General features: G+C 39.3%; 1 protein-coding gene across 1 annotated transcript in view; it reads right to left on the bottom strand.

Moving 5' to 3' along the window:
• The window catches only part of LOC120793263 (MAM domain-containing glycosylphosphatidylinositol anchor protein 1), a 167065-nt gene that overhangs the window by 16848 nt on the left and 129810 nt on the right, over nucleotides 1-20407 (bottom strand). Inside the window, exons 10-16 of the mRNA XM_040133168.1 lie at nucleotides 18275-18541; nucleotides 17956-18104; nucleotides 12630-12635; nucleotides 8909-9089; nucleotides 8735-8758; nucleotides 6469-6621; nucleotides 6105-6266 (exon numbers count right to left, since the gene is read on the bottom strand). Of these exons, the coding sequence (XP_039989102.1) occupies nucleotides 6105-6266; nucleotides 6469-6621; nucleotides 8735-8758; nucleotides 8909-9089; nucleotides 12630-12635; nucleotides 17956-18104; nucleotides 18275-18541 (942 nt within the window). The remainder of the gene's footprint in view (nucleotides 1-6104; nucleotides 6267-6468; nucleotides 6622-8734; nucleotides 8759-8908; nucleotides 9090-12629; nucleotides 12636-17955; nucleotides 18105-18274; nucleotides 18542-20407) is intronic.

Consider the following 20407-nt stretch of genomic DNA (forward strand, 5'->3'; position numbering starts at 1 on the left):
GCTGGCAGCAGAGCTTATCATTATTGAAACCTAAAGGCAAAACATTTTAAACATAATGACCCACACATAATGACTTATTTGCACCAACAGTCAGAAAGGAGCACATACTGAAAGACTGAATACATACAGTGGACATACTGTATGTATTCACACACACACACACACACACACACACACACACACACACACACACACACACACACACACACACACACACACACACACACACACACACACACACACACACACACAGTGAACAATAAATAGACTATGATCTAATCAGTTGAGATGTCCCAGTCCTTACTGTAATTAGTCAACGATCATAATGAGCATCTACCCGTTTACCAGTCACAATAAGATGTGTAACCACCTAATGATTGCTCCATTGTATGTACAAAAATACACCTAATTGTTTACAGTCACAAGAGAGATACAAGGTGATTGAATGTAACCATCACCTTCATCCCAGTGAAACCCCTCCATGTTTTAAAGGCCAGCAAAAATTTACAAGAAGCGCGCTCTATTCTGACTGTCACTGGCATTAAGTCACCCAGCATCATTAAATATCTAACTCCTGTCTAGTTGTCTATTTTAAATACTATGTAGGAAGGATTTTGTCCAAAAAATAAATGGGATCAAACTCTAAATGACAGTTTAGAGTCACTGTTTGAGTGCCACATGCTTCAATTAACTTAATTTCTACAGGCAAAAACATGGCTGTGATATGGTTTCCTCTAATTTATATAGGAAGTAGAAACAAATGCATTGCCTACTGCAAGGTCAGATACTACATCTGGGTAACATGTGCGTGAAGATTGGATGTGTGAAGCCTCTTGGATGAGTGGTGATATGTCCAGTGGATGGTTTTTTATTTTTATTTTATAATTTATTTTTATTCTACACTGATAGATGTGTATGTGAGTGCATATAGTGTGAGTTTGCATGTAGATTTATGCTTGCGTATTTGCACAAATGATTATCATTCTGTTGCCTGTATGTGTATCTTTGATTGAGGTAGTTTTACTCAAACCTTGAAGCAGCAACCTGGCAGGAATTAACTTCCTACTCTATCACATGAGATGCGTGACTAGAGCGAGTGTAGTGGATATGGGGGCAAACAGAGAAGTTAGGCGACATGTTTTTGGTTTCTGTGTGTGAAAGAAGCAGTGAAAAACAAACTGTCAACCCAGTCATCACCCTGAAAATAAACACAATGTTCAATTAGCCTTTGACCATCTAGAAATTCTCAAATACAAGGTTTGACAGTCCAAGTTTCCAATGTATTTGCACATTGTACATATGTGTCAATTAATAGATATTCTGGGATCTAAGTTTGTCAGATCTGTCAAAACGGATTGATTCCAGGCTCCCTATGAAATCTTCAAGGAATCCTTTTTGCCACGAATTGGATAAGAAGATTGATTCAATATGAAACTGGCGCCAAAAGCCAGTTAGCTTACCATAAAGACTGTAGACAGTCATGTCTACGGTGGCCTAGAGAGCACCACATACTGCAAATTAAATGTCACATAGTTATTGGGATTTGAAAGCAATCAACAAAAAGCTATTGATAGGTTAATAGCAAATATCTGCAATAATATCTAAATAATGCAATCACAATATTATTTACTCATTTTCCACCACCACTGATGGATAGTTGACTTTATGTACTGTATGTTTTTCACTCTGTAGTGTCACTCACATGCAGCTGTTCAACACATGAAATTTGAAAGGACATGGGTGGCACTGTTATATAATGGAAAGAAACATTGGCTTAGTCTGGTGTAGCCCACTTTCACCTGCTCAACCCACTCTCTCATTCTACCTCCACGTATCTGAGGCTCATTGTCTCTTTCCTTGCTCACCACCCATTCTCTCTCTATCCTCCTCTGACTGTTGCAGCATCACCATCACAACCTACACACACACACAGACACCCGGCAGACGGAAAAGGGAAAGAGGACCCTGATAAGCCGTCTATTGATTGGACTGATGTAAAGGAGAGTGTGTTGGTAAGAGTGTCAGGGAGGCAGAGGAGAAGGCACAGCTCTATCAGGGCTACTTGTCTCGAGAATCATGAGTGGGGAAGACAGCAGAGGTACATAGCCACACACACAGACAGAGATACACACATACATTGCTATATTTGAATTGATTTGAGTTGGACGGTTTCTGTTTTTGATTTGGTTGTCTCCTCCCTCTGTCAACTCCACCTAAATAGGGTTCATGTCCTATGCCCGTCTCTGCCGCAGGTTAGCCACGGAGTCAAAGCAATCCTAAACGGCACAAACATAACAAACAATTAGCTAGAGTCTGTGTTCTGGCTTCTGAAACCAAATAACAACAACAAGCCAAAGCATGTTATTCAAAGTTCTGAGTAAATAACCAATTCAGGAGCATGAGAAAAGGGACAAATCTGGGCTTAGCTAAATCCTTTTTTAATCAAACCCTGCTAGACAACAAGCTGATCATAATGTTTTCCTTAAAATGAGAATCTAAACCTTAAAAGTTAGAAGTACACACTTAAATTAGTAGCTTCTAAAAAAAGTGTATATTACCACAAAAAAGTAACTCTTGCTATTTGGTATACAGCATTCAGCCACAACATTGAAACTGGTAACTGGTTTTAATGTTGTGGCTGATCGGTGTAAAATAACATCATGTAATGCTGTATGTTAAATGCTATACTAACAAAGCTATCTTGTCACATAGCTACCATTCTTCTTCCCCACAGTCTTGTGAATATTCATACAGAGACCTTATTTAAATTCTTACTTAATAAAAGTGTTATCCAAAACAACAGACAAGGTGTCGAAAATTTAAATAACCCCAAACTCTGATTTGTCTTCCATCACTCTGAAGTGAAAATGAACCAGTGATTCCAAATAAGCTTGCCAGTGGCACTCTGCAAACCTGAGCCAGTCAAAACTACTACCCAGTGCCAAACAAAACTAATTAAATGTTGTTTATTGCTGCTGCCAGCCAGCCCAAAGAGAAACACATTAAGGTGAACAAAACGGGGAGGTCTTTATTTGCAGTGCTGGCCTATTGTAAACCTAAAATCCAAACTAGTCAAAGGGAATCATGCTTTCTTTCCTTATATCTGTAAAAATACTCAAGAGATAATTTTCCTTGTTTTATATTCACAAAGCCTGTGGATTACAAAACAGGTAACACACAGTAAATGTCAGTCGGAGAAGGGCAATATCTCAATAGTTTTTCTAAAAATTCCATATTTCAAAGTTCATTGAATGCTACAGCCCTTTTAACACTTTACAGTACTTTAACTTTATACAACTGAGGACATTAAAACTAGTTGCAGTACTTAAGCATAAAGCACTACCTCTTGCTCCTCTCAATACCTCTGAGCATTACCAGGTTGATGGACTCTCCAGCAGCTCTCTGCTCTAGCCTTTTTTTAATCTTACTTCTATGCCTCCTCATACTTGTTTGCTCACTCTTCCTTTCTCTCAGTCCTTGTATTTTTCCTACCATCCTCTTTGCTCTCACTCTCTTCATTAACCCTCTCTCCTTTCCTCCAAGGCCGGCCGACCCTCATACCCCACCCACTGTTCTTTTCTCATCTTTCCTCTCACTGAGCCCCTTTTCCTCATTTGGTCTCTTTTCGTCATTAAGAGTCAAACTGTGTCTCCCTGGCAGTAGTATTTGCCAAGGTAAGGCAATTAAAGTAACAACAGATTGGAACAGACTGTCAGAACTAAAGAATAAATTTGGGGAGGGCTTGTAGCCAAGCTGGGCATAACTGGTGACAGAATTTACTAATTGTAAACAAGCACTGTGCGACGGATAGGTAGCATTGTCATGTCTCATTGTTTTGGTGTGAAACACCTACAAGACCTTTGAACAAACTGCAAAACAAAAATGCTCAAATAAGTGCTGTAATATCCATCAAAGATTACTCATGAAGCGCTTTTGTAATATGTAATAGGGGAAAAAATATTTTGTAAAAGACAATACAGAATAGTAAGAAGAAATAATGACAAACAACTCTCTGTAGTTGTAATATATTAAAGGTTAAATAAGCGTACATATAACATTTTAAGTAACTAGATGGTTTTTTTTAAAGAAAATTTGTGATATTCTCCTCATTTTAATTCTACAAGTGATTTTTTTCACCACTAGTAGGCACTCAAAAAACAAACAGCAAACTAGCGCTGATAAAGTATTGGTTTATCAGCCACTTATGTGTTAGCAAACAAATGCCTATCAACAGATTCAGGAGTTAGAGAGCAGGACTGATAACCTCTCAAATTAAACTGTTCTTGCCACCATCTCCGGAGTAGCAGGTAGGTGCTGTTATTTTGTGCAGGAAAGGCAGTCTCTCGATGCCTTGTTTGTTTACTGGAAACTGGAAACTCAGTTGTACTGTATATGGTGGAATGGTAAGAGCCATTGGAAGGTAGCCATACAGTCTAAATGTGGATCGGACAACCAAAACAATTAGCTAAGAGCAAATAAATTTGGCACCACTACCATCCCATTCGTCATTATACAATCATTTTTTTTCATTGTCAATACAAAAAAAAAAATTCCATTTGATAGAAAATAGTTATTCAGCATGTATTGGCCGTGTCTAGCGCTGAGTTGTAGCTAAATTTTATTTCCAGTTATATAATGAAAGAAGATAATTTTCACTTGTGAGAGTTCATGTTTCTATGTAGTAAAATGGGTGAACTTTCAAACGTGTACAAATCTGTCGATGCAAATAGGCTCCCTAGATATTGTAACTCCCTGCCTGTAGGTGAGATGGTTATGTTTAACTTTTTGTATTTGATTTATTACAGAATACAGACGAGGACATTCACTTCCTAATCATTGCTGTAATCAACTGTGAGGAGGATGTAAAGGTAGTAAAATAAGTCAGATAAGCAAAATTATAGTGATTGAGTGAGCTTCTCTATTTTAAAACTTCCAACCTTTTGTTTTGCTCTTGTCTATGAAGTTACTGTACAGAATTATTACATTTTTGGACACACACACATGTGCACACAAATATTGTGCCCATCTATACCAATCAACATCCTTAGGGGACAGTGGATGTCAGAAAGGGAACAAATGTTACAGTGAAGCCTGTATGTTTGGGCTATGGACACGTAAATCGACATTGTGTGTGAGAGTGTGTCTATGTGTTTGTGCATAAATGTGAGTGTGCCTTCATGTTTTTGAAGGCTTTACCATATGTTTTTTGTGGGAGCCCATGCCTGTGTATGTGGGTGTGTGTGTGTGTGTGTGTGTGTGTGTGTGTGTGTGTGTGTGTGTGTTTGTCTGTGTGTGTGTGTGTGTGTGTGTGTGTGTGTGTGTGTGTGTGTGTGTGTGTGTGTGTGTGTGTGTGTGTGTGTGTGTGTGGTCCAGGTATTACTCATGTTGTGGGGACCTAAATCTTTTTATATAGTCACATTATGGGGACTTGTCTTCCTTATGGGGACAAAAAGCATAACGTAAATCATTAAATTTTAAGGTGAAGATATGTTTTAAGGTTAGAATAAAGGTTAGGGTTTGGCAAGTCACTGTTATGGTTAAGGTTAGAGTACGTCTCCAGGAAATGAATGTAAGTCAATGTGATGTCCTCTGAAGTCATGGAAAGACGACTGTATGTTATTACGCAGGTATGTGCACAAGTGTGTGTTTGTGCAGGTCTGTAGGCTACAAGATGTATGCATTGTAGCTGTTTGACAGAGCATATTATGATGAACAGCTCCCCCAAATGACTGATTGTGTCTTGCCACTGCCATAAATCACACACCCGCAGGCCCCTTCAACCACCTCCAAACACACACACTGAGGCACAAGCAGAAACATACAAACAAAACTTTGGTAACACCCTCCCTACCCCTTCTCTCTCTCTCTCTCTCTCTCTCTTACACACACACACACACACACACACACACACACACACACACACACACACACACACACACACACACACACACACACAGCCCAGCGATATGAAAACCCCAATAGTATTGGGAGTCACGTTATTCTTCACTGTACTTCCATGTGTGCCATTGATGATGATGATTTCATGTTGTAGAAGATAATTTGTGTGTGTGTTTATGAGCATTATTCTCCCATCTACTACTCACCAATGTGTTTGCCCTTCATGTGGTAGTAGAAGGAGACACAGTATGGTACTCTGCCAGAGCCCTTGGGGCCCTTGACTGAGGTCACATTAAAAAGTGGAGACAGGAGACGAGCCTTATCTCCCTGAACACGTGGCCGTGATGCTTCGATGTACATGTAGTAACCTGAAACAAATAAAACAACATTATTGTTCAGAGTCTTGAATGCAGCACAAAAATATATATATTTATGAGTGAAATTGGATTCCTATTTATGTCTGTTTTCCTAAATTTCTAACTATTCACATTACACAGTATACAGTTCTGTCTCTGGAGTACTATGACTACTACACAAAGAACTGAACCTGTACATAAAGTGATTCCTTACCCTCCTTGGTTCCACTGTGGTCAGTCTCGGGGCCGGTATTGGCAGATCGCTTGGGATTCTGTGTCAGGTGATTCTGTCTTGTCCAGTCAAAGATGTCACTTCGGTCTTGAGAGAAACCACAGATCCGTTCATCCTCAAAGCCACATACATGGTCTGGGATGTTTGTATGTATATGTGGGAAAAAAAAGGAAAACACGTTTGATCAGTGATGTGTCAGGCAGGTGAAAAAGTACAGGTGACATAACCAACTGCTTTTTTTTTTCCTACCCACTTTGTCCAGGAAAAGTAATGGCAAAAATGTAGGTGTGTAGTAACCTCTGCAATATACACTTCAAATATGAAGATCAGACAACCAGGCAATTACTGACAAAGTGATAGGCACAATGTAGGAGGCAGGGTATATAATGTGAAACTTAAAGTGGATTCCACATATTATGCATATTCTGATGTATGACTCCTACGTGCAGAAACATTTAAAGGCAATTTTGATTGAGTCAGGCTATGTAAAATGTAGAAACATTTTAAAATGACATTAAAAAAAACACCATCACCAAATAGTGCTACTGCTTTAAGCCACAAGATTTCTGACAAAACAAGGTATGTAAGCCTTGAGAAACAGTGTAAGAGGGAAAAACAGCAGCACAATAATTCTAAGGAGACCTACTGAACCATGTTATACACTATATGAGGGTTTTAAGTCTCTATTCATGGGGTGATTCATGTTAGACTTTGGTAAATAGTCACTTTGCAAGAATCCGAGTATCCATCAATGCAACAATCAATGAACAAATGATGTTGCCACTGGCCACCTGATACTGTATGAGTCAAGAGCTTGCTCATTTTCAGGCACGTAAGAAAAGACCGACTACTAATAATAATATTATCATTTCCAAAGCAACGTTGAACATACCTATTTTAGGAATGTCATTGGATGGATTGTTGTTTTGGAAGGACTGAACCTCTTAAGCACATCTGTACAGTTTGGGAGGGAGTGTGTGTATATTGCGCATGCAATAAATTTAGATGCACAAGTCTACCTTTTCCCATCTAACTGCCTCAGCTGGCTGTTTTTGAATACGATGCATAATTCTCACAACAAATTTTGGGGGACGCTATGATCAGAAGTGTCTTCACTTCTAACATAATCTTCCTGGGACTTTGGGATCATTATTTTCCTCCCATTCATATGTTTTGGAGTCACATTTTGCCTTTTTGATATTGCATCATACGGCATGACGGACATATACACACACACCTATACCAAAGTGTGTTTTGCCATGTGAGTGAATTGTCATTATCCTTGATGCCGACGTCTCTTGTTAAGCCAGAGAGAGGGATCTCTCTCTATGGCGCTGTCAACGTCATTAGCCCATGTGGAGGGCTCTGCCGTTATCAGAGACTCACTAAAGAAATGAAAATTGAAGCAAGCCAGTATAACAACAGCTATCTACAACCATCCAAGCTGACAGATTCAGTAAAAGCTTCCCCGGATAAACACTCAGTCCGCTGCAGATGCATATGGCTCCTGCTCCCCATGAGGATGGCTTGTGTGTGCTTCTTTGTTTCAGGGAGCTAATCTATTACTATTCACACCCTGCTCCACTACATGCGCTCCTTTCAATTTGCACTGTTGTTCTCGCAGTCTGTTCCAATCTGCTGTTGTTTTAATTGCCTCACCCTGGCGGAGCCAACTGCCACTCCTGCCAGAAAAATGCAGCGTGTATCTTAATGAAGAAAATAGACAAGATGCAATTGACTGAGAAAGAGAGAGGAATGACAAGAGAGAGGATGAGAGGCAAGGAGAGAGCAGGAGTTTGTGCACGAGGCTGAGACAGAGGGAGATGGGGCTGACAGAGAGAAAAAGGAGACACAAATTTAAGGTGAGATGTATCATAGTTTTAATATAGTTTCATCATGTGAGTTTCAAGCTATTACCCATAACTTGTCTCATATCCTCCAATCACGGCCAATTTTTCATGACATTTAAAATGTCATGGACCTGCTTCCAGCGATCATTTGCCTTCGCACATCCTACTGTTCCACCACTCTCCTCCCTAGCAACAAGATTTAATAAAGGCCAATGCTGGGTCATGGCAAACTTTGCCTTGACAAACTTGTGCTGACATCGCTTGCAGCATATAAGCTACATTAGTTTTCATCAAAATTCAACGTGCCTTCCTAACTTCACCACCCTGTCAACAATCAGGTCACAACAACAAGCTGAAGATTGTGAAATGTGTAAGAGCTGGAGGTAGTTGAGTCTCACCTGAAGGCCTTGGGTAGGTGTAGGCTGTAAGAAAATTACAATTTTATTGATTAACACTCAGATATGCACAGCCCATCATTTTATCTATGCTTTGTACATGGTACTTAAACATAAATGAAAAATAATGACTAAAGACGAAGATGCTTAGTCAATTTGGTTTTAAATGTGTCTTACGTTCTGAGTACTGGATGATTCGACTGACGTACTCCCCAGTGCTGTAGGTGCTGATGGGGGCCAGTCGGACCTCATAGGACAGAGGGATTCTCAGGTCTGATATGGTGTGGGACATCAGCACACCCCTCTCTGGCTCCTTACCCTTGAGGTCTATCTGCTTCGACAGCAGGGTCTGCTTGTTCTAGATTGGTACAGGTAAAGACACGCACACATATACACACATAAGCAGGGGCAGATGTTAAGATGTAAACAAAAATATGCATAAAGTTGGCAAAAAAGAAAACCAATCAGAACATATGCAGACAGATACACACATTACACAAAAAAGATCCTTAGATAATGTTGTAAATCTAATAGAGACATGGAAACAGTAAGATGCACATGAATATATTCAGCTATGTTATCTAAACAGGCAAACAAAGTCAAACTCAGGGTTAAAGATCTGCTCCTATTTTTCCTGGCAAGAATATAGTCTGCTCGAATGTGATTAAAGTATGTGATCAGTGATACACAGATATTTGCTTTGTGTTGTACAAGTAATAATCATTTATCTACACATAGCCTTTTAATCACCATGTCATCATATTATTGAACTTTTCTATAGCTGTGCATGTTTCCTCACATTTCCATTTATGGTCAATGGAATTAGGTGTGGGCATATAGCAAGTTCTGAGCTAATAGCCAACCAATAGCCCTCAGGATTTGGATTGTACATATCTTTAAGTTTTTAATTTCTCATCTTTTATCCATAACAAAGTAAACAAGCTGTCAAAAGAATAAATTGCTGCCATCTCTTTTCTCTAAATGCTTTGAAGGCAGGGGAGGCTATGTTAGTCTCCCGCACCAAGAGCTGCCAGTGAAAGACATATTTCTTTCACTTCTCCCTATTCATTTACGATAAAGCATTGTATAACCTACCCACATTAAATCCCAAATGATCCAAAATAAATTGAGTTGGCTATATATTATTAGAGTAAAAATGAAAATAAAAATGGTTACGATATTAATCCAGTCCAATAATTATCTTCTCATTTTTTAAAGTTAACTTAGGGGTGATTTTTTTTTTTTTTTTTTGTAGCACCACTTTTAATAGAGCTATGGATAGTTATTCCACCCACGGAGAGAAGCATCCATTAGCAGTGTATCTGCCTCTGATCCCAGCTACTTAAAGACCTGACAGTGAGCTCAATCTAATGCATTAGGTCAGCCACTCCACCATAACACCATAGTACACCCACAGCATGCCATTATCAGATTTTGTACGCAGCAGAGGAGTGTGTACTGTATGTGTATATTGTGTGTGATGTATGTGTTTATGTGTATGCACACGTGTATGTATGATAAATGTGTACATTGCAGAGCCATTACATGGTTAGCAATCAGGCAGTGTATAACAAGCACATTATATCTACACAGACACATTATCCACACTTTAGAACAATTGAAAGGATTTGTTGTATATGACTTCATTTGTTGATTGATTTATTACACTGAAATACCCTTTAAATACTAATAATCCATTACAGTTTTGTGGGATAACTATGGAAAATACACAATTAAAAATATACTACAAAGCTCCTTCCCAGCTCCTTAAATCCAAGGAGTAAGTTTGGCATGTCATAGAGGCACTGATGCATCCCATAAGTTCCCTTATAATTGCCACAGGACTGTATGGTCTGCCGATTGCCACACTGAAATCTGCTTTTCCTCCTGTCCTCTGACACTCAAGTTGAGGTGTGCTGTTCCCATTGGACGTCTTCTCACTGCAACAAATTCAAACTCAACTACACTGTGCAGACCATTTCTATTGACAAGACCATTGTGACTCCTGCCCAGACTACCAAGACTATAGTATGACTCCTATTATTGTGCGAGTCCCACATGGCAGCCACAGCCCAATCCCTGCAAGTTTGTGCTCTGCAACATACTGTACTTGGAGTTAAATCCTTCCTTCCCCACTAGGCATTATGCCACTAATAGCTGTTCAATCTCGTTTTCTCAGTGCCAGGCTAGCTGTTACCATATCAGTTGCTCCAACTTTTCACCCTCTCTTGCCAGTCTTGGAACGTCTTTCTCTTTCCTTGTACACCAGCAGGAATCTTTCAATGCAGACTAAATAATCTATTTCTAAACGTAAACCAGTCTTTCTCCTACTGAATAGTGTCCTCTCCTCTAATTCACCTTCCCTCAAACTTTTTCTTTTAAAAAGCTGCTGTGAGCACAAAAACATTAGAGGGCATTAAGTACCTTTGCGCACTGAACTCCTGTTTGCTTGTACTTTAGTTGGAGGGATCTAGAAAATTTAGGTTTATCTACTATTGCAATCAGTTAATCACCATTTTTGTTAGCAGCATGCCTACACACTGCCTAACATAAATGGAAGGAATTCAGAAACAGGAGAATTATATAAAAGCACTTAGTCGCAGAATCTTGTATAACAGGACACTGCCTCTTTTAATGAAAAGGCAGCAAAGCGACCTTTTGTTTTAAGAGACTGTCACATCAAAGAAAGGTCACAGGTTTCGATTCTCCTCAAACAGCAATGTGTCTTGCGGTAGTTCTCAAGAGTAAGATCATCCACCCCTACTTGGTTACTTTTTCTAAGTGCTGATAGATTTATCACGTAAATGTGTAGAATTAGTTCAGAGCGGAAATGTCTCTTTGGTAGAACTGCAAACAACTTATAAACATCTCAAATGTGGAAAAGGGCCACAACCAGACACTGTTTTTTGTAGAGGGGTAACAAGCCAAATGGTTGGGAACCATTGTTTTAATTTTGACAAGGTACTAAATAAACTGATGACATTTTTTAATGTAAATTCTTAATCTGTAAAGTAACTAGTAACTATATCAGTCAAATAAATGTAGTGGAGTAAAAAGCACAATATTTCTCCCTGAAATGTAGTGGAGTAGAAGTATAAAGTAACATTAAATGGGTATGTAGTACTGTGAAGAACGAGTACCTCCATATTTTACTTAAGTACAGTTAATGAGTGAATCCAATTAGTTACTTTCCACCCCTGGGTATATCACATCACTCCTGCCGGAATCAACCTTGCATCAACTACATAATGAAAAAGTGGTGGAATTTATCCCAATGTTGGATGAATACAGAACTACTACCACTGCAAGTAATTTTCTAACTGAAGCAATATGTCAGTTTATTTTGGAGGTTGTGTTTCATGCTTTTATGGATAGTACATTTCTCTTCACTTTTTTTATTGTTGACATATACAGTAATCAGCTTCAAATGTATCCGCAGCGTGTTTGCAGACATTTGCTGAGTCGACACCATAACTAACTACGCAGATTCATACATTATCATACAGTGCATAATATTTTACATGGCAGCAGTTACATAGTAAAATTTATTGTGCCCTTTTAACACCCACTTATGCTCACATTCATCCATATAAACATTTACACACTGCTCATACAGCATATGCATATGCAATTATGTGGAATATAGCAGGAAAGAAAAGCTATGCTCATGTAATATGCATAAAGTGTGTGTTAGCAAGGAGAGATGAGTTAATAATGTTGAGGAGTCAGAGCCTTAGAAGTAGGTGGTATGACCTTCATGAGTAGACAGGGTCTGCGCACATATACACACACATGCGCACGCACTTGTCTTGGCCTTTTTATAGTGTGTGGGAGATAGACAACAGAAAAATGAACTAGATTAAAAGCATGCACTCCCAAACACACACACGTACACTACCTGGACCTGGAAACACACACTGGATCAATGAGGTGCTGAGGTGTGACTCAGAGGAATTCAGCTGCTCCTACTGCTAGTAAAAGTCTCACTGCCTCTGTCTCTGTCTGCTGCCCTCACTAGGTCAATGGACATTGTGTGTGTGGGTGTGTGTGTGTGTGTGTGTGTGTGTGTGTGTGTGTGTGTGTGTGTGTGTGTGTGTGTGTGTGTGTGTGTGTGTGTGTGTGTGTGTGTGTGTGTGCGTGCGTGTGTGTGTGTATCTGTGCACCCATGTGTGTGTCTGCCACACAGACACTTTCAGAACTTTTAGCCAGAGAGTTTTTTCAGCCATCAGACTTGTCAACAAAGACACAACAAGACAAAGAACGTGTGAAAGACGGTGAGAGTGAGGGAGCAACCCATGAGGTAGAAACACACGCAGAGCATCGTATGAGTGGGAGAAATTTGGTTTGACAGCATGAGAGGAGGTGGCCTTCTTCAAACAATAAGGAGTGTGAGGTTAATTTTTCTATTATCCTCTATTAGTCCAGTTTTTCATGACCCAGCAGCCCACTGATGTTAGGTGTGTGTATGTGAAAAAGTCGTCATCTGTGCATGTGTGCAGTGTGTCTGCACATATGAGTATCAATGCTTGTTGTGCTCTCTTTGAGGCCTAGTGTGCGAATATATGAGTATATCTGCATATTGGGGCTGGTTATGTACATAAATTATTCATATATTTGATTTAATGTACAACTATAATTCATCATGAATATTTTTAATTTCTCATATATATGATAATGGGGATGTGTGTTTGCACGGGTGTGTTTGCGTGACTGTGCGTGACTGTGTTTCAGTGCAGAAAGAGCCTGGGTATAGCTATGATCTGAAGCCAGGTCAGCTGCTAGCTACACAACTTCACTGATACACACAACACACAACTTCATAGCTGCAGGCAGACTGCGGTCGACACAGGGATGAGGTGGAAAGACAGAGAAATGAGAGGATGAAGGTGTGAAGAGGGAAATAAAAGAAACAGGGAAGGTACAATAAGGAGGAATAATACAAATGTTTGGGATTAATAGAAACACAAACATGAAAATTCTGTCCTCCAGTAAAAAGCCAACCCCATAGGCCATCTGTGAAAGCAGCATATTACAACCCACAGTTCCGTTTTATTGTTAGGCGACCTCTAGCAACCGTAGTAATTATGATGGGAACACAGGAGGACGTCGAGTGATGTAGCATAAAGAGTGACAAATTCCACATTAGGAGGAGATCAGTGGATGGATGGGTCAACAAAACACAGGATTTTGACACGGGGGAATGTTGTTTGTTTCCCATTTGAAACTTTCCAACGTTGTTTCTTCCATTCATGACCGCTCCACAACTTTAACTGTGTTTATTTTTTGTAGCCATGACAACAAAGGTCCTCTAACCTTAATGAAATACTTATTTTAACCCAAACCCTGATCTTTCCCTAAACCTAACCAAGTTGTGAAGACGCTCCTATGGGTTGTATCGGAGATCAGGGACAAACGACCTATACGGTTGTTTAGGTTGAAGGACTTGGTGAAATTCTGGCAGGTACTTCTCTGATCTGAGTGTTTTGGCAGTATATGTGTATACAATTTGTATAGTTTGCTATGGCACCTGTGTGTATGTAAGGTTTATATGTGTGTTTATATATATTCTATTTGCTGAAAATGTACATGTGATTTATGTAAATGAGGAAATGTGCAGTTTAAGATCAGCAAGCTTTGATGAGAAAATCCCAAAACATTTACTAAGGCCATAATTAAACTCCATCCGAGCAAGATTATTTGGACATCAAGTAGTCATAAAATTATGGTGTAAAATGATGTGTATTTAACACATATATTCGCTAAACCAATGCTGTAGAGGTCATTAAACAAACTCTTGAGGCAAGTGAAGAAAAGATGACCATGAAATTTAAGTTTAATGACCACCAGCTCATAATTTGCTGTCCCTTCTTTGTTTGCAAAATGATCAAATGCCATGTTCATTGGCTGCAGCACTCTTTGTTGTTAAGTTGCTGTCATTTTTTTGTTTTTGATCTGCTACAGTGCAGCTTACCTGCCCAGTTTTTTTAGGCTTGCTTAATCTTTGATGCTAATAGATTTCTACAAAACATAGTTTAATTAAATTTGCTCTTCCGTATATACAATCATCATTTGTATATTTGAGTAAATCTGAAGGAGAGAAAATGACTCCCCCCAATTGAGTAAATGTGAATCAAGAATGATATATTTCATGATCACCCCTTAAATGCACATACATGAGAAAGGAGCACTGCATTAATAAATGAGGTGCAACTGATGACAGACAACTTGAGCTTTCTTTGCCAGTGCATTTAAATGAAGTAATGTGTCTGAAATTAGCCACCAACGTCTTTGTAAAGTCTGTCTGTCTCTCTTGTTGCAAAAAGGAAAAATTATCACATTTTAATTATCTCTCACAAATCAAAGTACTCATCTAAGAAACTGTAGAGGTGGAGATTGTAGTGTGAGGAAAAGGGGTGTAAGGACAGCTTGATGGACAGGGAGGGACTGTCAACTCTGTGAATTCCTACACAGAGAAACCCCCTGCAGGGAGAACGGAAATAAATTAAGAAGTGTAAACAGGGATTTCACAGCCTGGCAATTAGTCATGGAGCAAACTATGAAGTCTGCCACACACACACACACACACACACACACACACACACACACACACACATACAGGAATGGACATAGGCTATACATGGAGGTAAATACAAATGCATTCATATATATTATACATATATGATATGAAGTTCCATAAATATACACAAACTCAATTAGAAACACACCCACTTACACAACAACAAAATGGAAAAGTTAAAGCAAATGGAAACACTTAATGCATATGAGCAAAAGTAAGAAGAATGTGCCCAGACCCACAGTAAAGAACACTGCTCTACATGAACCGATCTGAGTCCTCCTGTATTCCCCTCTGTGTCAGCATGTCTCCCCTGAGACCATCACATCATTTTGTATGTGCTAAAAAGATAGAGTGTCAAGGCGTTAAGAGGATGAGCTGGAGAAAGTGTTGCAGAAATAGATGGGTTGTGAAATTGAGATGGTATTACATTTGAATGTTCCCGTACTCTATTAAATAGTTGAGAAGACCATTGAGATTTGCTGTTTTTCTTTCATTTGCATCTTATGTCTCACTTTCGCACATTTTCATTCACTGCCTTGCACACTCTCCGCCTCTCCTTCCTTTTTTACTGTCTCTTTTTGGTCGTTCTCTTATGCACACATAAAAACATGCAAGTACAAACCTTAAAATTAAATTAAAGTTTAACAACATTTAAGAAGTCCTAAGCTGCCACTTAATGCAACTCATTATTTTAACACTGTCAGCATAACAATTCGCAGCAACTATTTATCACCGCTATTTCTATTATCATTTCAGTTCACCCAACATTATATGCCATTATGTCTGCACTTATGGCACAGTACCTCAGAGCAGGAAAATTGGAAAGGGAGAGAGAGAGACAGAAGAGCACAAGTGGAAGCAAGGCAGACTGAGAGATGGGAAAGGCAGAGGAAGAAATAAGAAGAGACTTGGAAAGAAATGTTAGGAGCGAAATAAGGATACTGACAGAAAGAGGACAAAAGAGGATAGAGGTAGAGGGAGAGTTTTGAGAGAACTTAGGCATGCAACCGAAGTGCATCTTAGGAAGGCCAGTGCCTCATTTTGTATCTCCCTGAAGAGTCTTACTTAATAAGGTAAGCAGCCAAGTCTTAAAGTAGGAGGGGAATTAGCTATTCATCCGCACAAAAGCAAGCTGGCAGACCCTGCATTCCTTCTCTTTCAGTCTCTCTCTCTCTCTCTCTCTCTCTCTCTCTCTCACACACACACAAACACACACACACACACACACACACACACACACATATACACCAACCACCAGCCAGTTGTGTATAATTCACTCTTCTGACTCAAGGCCAGTAATCTGTGAATAGATGTTTCAAACAAAACAAGACAGTGGGCTCCAAAACTGTTAGGAGAGGTTTGGTTGGGGGCAGCAGTAAAACCCATGAGTCTCTAGATAAAATTTAAAAAATATCAAAATCAGTCGTGATATTGATCATTACTGATAGCATTAGTCTGTAGGTTTTTTGACACTTTATTAATTTGTTATGGAATTGCTATGTGGTCATGTTACTTGTGTTACATAAATATCATATATGTACAATATCATATATGAATATCATAGTAAACTATGCATGTATACAGTAGCATACTTACTTAAAATAAATGTATAATATCTCCTGATAATGTGCATGCTTCTTGTAAATTCAAGCTTGCAAAACTAATTTAACACCCCTCACAGGGTTGTGTAAATGAAGTCACATCGATTCAAGGTCAATCATTTGAGGACAAGCTAAAACATGAAAATACCATTAAAAGTGTACTCTCTTAACAGTGTCTGGACTGAATTCTGGCTGGAATGAAAAGACACTGGCATTGGAGGCCTGGTCTTGTTAAGTTATGGTTACAGCATCAGGAGTAAACACAGTATCGTCTGTCTGGCAATCCAAGTGTCAAAGTCTCAAAGTGGGCCACAGCAAAAGTTAAAATCCCTCTGTAACAGTGAAGTAAGTAATTACTAATTTAAAAATCCAAGTGAAAATTGACTTTCAAACATACATTTTTTTTTAGAAAATGCAGTGCAAAGATTCTGTTTTTGTTTTCTTACTCTGTTGCATTATCAGTTTTGTTTGCATTTGTTTTTTTTTTAATATTCAGTTTGCTTTATGGAAAGGATTTTGAGTTGTGCTGACTGCAAGAGGACCTTGTTTACTGTGCAACTTTTCACTGCATGGGAAGTATGAGCCTTACAAAAAAATGGAGATGAAGAGAAGAAAAGAGAAGAGAAGAGAAGAGAAGAGACGAGACGAAGTGGATGTGTCATTATTCATTCAGTGCAGGTTTCCATTGATTGACAACACAAGCCTGACGCTCACCAAGCTCGTAAAGCCCCTGTTTACTTAGCATACACACTTCACTACAAATGGACTTGCGTATGTGCGTCCTTGTCTACACAAGTTGTGAGCATGTTTAGTCAAACTTACAAACAAAGGCAGGTGACCAAAGTTTACATTGGTTTAAGCCAGACTGTTCAATATCAGGCTCATGAGTGTATTAAGTTCATGTCTGTCAGACCATGCACCTGCCTGTTGTCCAGATCAAGTGGTTATACCAGAGCACGAGCACAGTACACACAGGCATGTGTGTGTGTGTGTGTGTGTGTGGATACGTGTCAATATGTGCAAACATTTGTGTGGGAGTACTTTACCTTTCGGACATTAATCCAGTAGCCTATGATACGGTCTGTTGCCTCAGGATCTTTCTGCGTCCACTGCAGGTTGTAGGAATAGTTGTTCCCTTTCAGAATCCGCACTGGGTTGGGTGTGTCAAAGTAAAACTCAGCATTGTAGGGTTGTGCTGTGGTATGGGGGGGACAAAATACTACTGATAAATGATAGTGAAGATGATAACTGTCCTATGTTAAATATAAATATAATCCATACATGCATAAATAGATGGACAGATAGATTGCAGAATTCTTTGCAACAAGGTGATCATAAAGCATCGTCTAATTTCTTTTCACTCACCAGAGACATTAAATGTGCATGTCGATGTTCCTGCAGTATTACTGACTCGGCATACATAAGAGCCATTGTTGGTAGGTTCCAGCTTGAACTTCAGCTCCGGCGTCTCCTTCAGGTCTGGCATGGGCATGCGGATGAAATCGCCGTTACGGAACCAGCGGGTGTCTGTCAAACGGGGCGGATTGGACCGCAGTATTGTACACCTCAGCGTGACCATCTGATAGTTCCTAGAACGCACATCCTGGAAGACTGGATCCAATATGGGAGGATCTGCGGGGACAAAAGAACTCAAAATATTAGGGACACCTACTTTGTAACTAAGCATAGCGATGAGGTGAATCCATGTAAAACCCCCTAAATCCCTAATCGGTTTCCATTTTGAAATCAATTTCAATGACAAAGGGAAGGATGGAGATAAACTAAAGCAGATAAGTCTGAGAGGGAATTTTAATCTTAGAGATGTGGACAATGCAAAATGGACTGCAGTGATGTACATACTTACATCATCTTTTTGTTCTCAACAGTGTAAATTCCCACGCATTATCAGAAAACATTGATTTTATCAAATCCTCCGACACAAAACAACTGCCATCAGGGATCAGGCTTTTCTACGAGGCACAAATCCATCCCTACTGCTAACCTATCCTAACCAGCTGTAATTACCCTGTCAGCAGTGATGTGTGTCTCTGAGCTTAATGACTGACTAGCTGCTGGGGCCCTGGGGTCAGCCAAGACACAACACAGCCAAATGACTCTGCCACAAATCACCAGCCAGCTAGCTCACCCCTGGCTAATCATGTAGATAAGAGACAAGATGCTAATGGTGGTAGTGCTGTACTAACGGTGATGAGATCTGGTATAAAAGCCCCCAGAGGTGAGGCAGCACGACTTGAGTCCCTTATGAATCACGTATATCAGAGACAGATGTGTAATTATAGCCTAATCTATGTTATGCCTGTAATTTAGAAAGATAGGGCTACAGAATGAGCTTCAGTAAGGACGAGAGACAGAAACAGAGACATAGAGATAACATAAGCAGGGGGGAATACTGAAACAGAGAGATGCTCTTACTTTGTTTGATACAATGTGGAAATCTCTTGGCAGAATTAACCACTCCAGGGGAGAAGAAAATAATAATAGAAAGACATTCGACAAGGAATTTCCGTACAGCAAACTTAATTACAAATGATTATTATGTTTAAAACCTGATAGAGGAGGCTGTCTATGGAATCCTGGCCAAATAGACTATCCAGTGTTGATATCTTTAAACATCAACTCAACTCAACACCTACCTCTTTAGCTTTACTTTTGATCGGAATGTTTTATGGCCATTATTTTTTCATTTATTTAATCCATTGTGTTCTTCTTTTTATATGTTTTATTTTTATTATATTTTACTCTCAAATGTTTATATTTGTATTGTCTGATTATCAGCTTGTGAGTCATCTTTAAAGCACTTTGAATTGCACTTATCCAATTGAACATTGCTAAAAAAAATAAAGTCGACTAATTGATACCCATATTTTATGTCTATTTCAAATGGGAAAAGATTGAATCCTTTTTTGAAATCCGATGGTTTTGCAAAAATACATCTATCCTCTCTTTAAGTAAAGCTTTTACTCTTTATTTTTTGCACGCACAGGTATACACAGCCAGAACAATTCCTTGTTTGGAATCACAGTTTACTATTCTGTGCTTGCACTCCAGTCAGAGGAACATGAGTACGCACCTGCATCCTAAAAAGACTGGAAACAACCATAACATTTAACTTCTCAGCTTCTATGTTCTATGTTGTTTTTAGTCAATACTCTCAGTATGTGGATGCAACATCCAAACTTCTTCCTACTTTTCTTCCTTGTATGACCAAAACCATTTATTTACTTCTGGGTGTCCAGTTGTTTTTATGTCTTTTGACCTCTTGGAACCAATGTGTAGGTACTTCCCGCAGCTACAGCAGTCCAATGTGATAAGGCTGAGGGATGGGTGAGCAGTCAAAGGTCATACTGTAATCCTTTGGACTGATTAGTGTATGGTCACATACCCTGCTCATGCTTATAGACACACAATTGCATACTGATGGCTTTTTGACTTTGGAAACAGGTGGCAAGGGTAAAGAAAAACAGACAAACTGTGGAG

This window comes from Xiphias gladius, chromosome 1 (genome assembly GCF_016859285.1).
Source record: "Xiphias gladius isolate SHS-SW01 ecotype Sanya breed wild chromosome 1, ASM1685928v1, whole genome shotgun sequence".
Taxonomy (NCBI): domain Eukaryota; kingdom Metazoa; phylum Chordata; class Actinopteri; order Istiophoriformes; family Xiphiidae; genus Xiphias; species Xiphias gladius.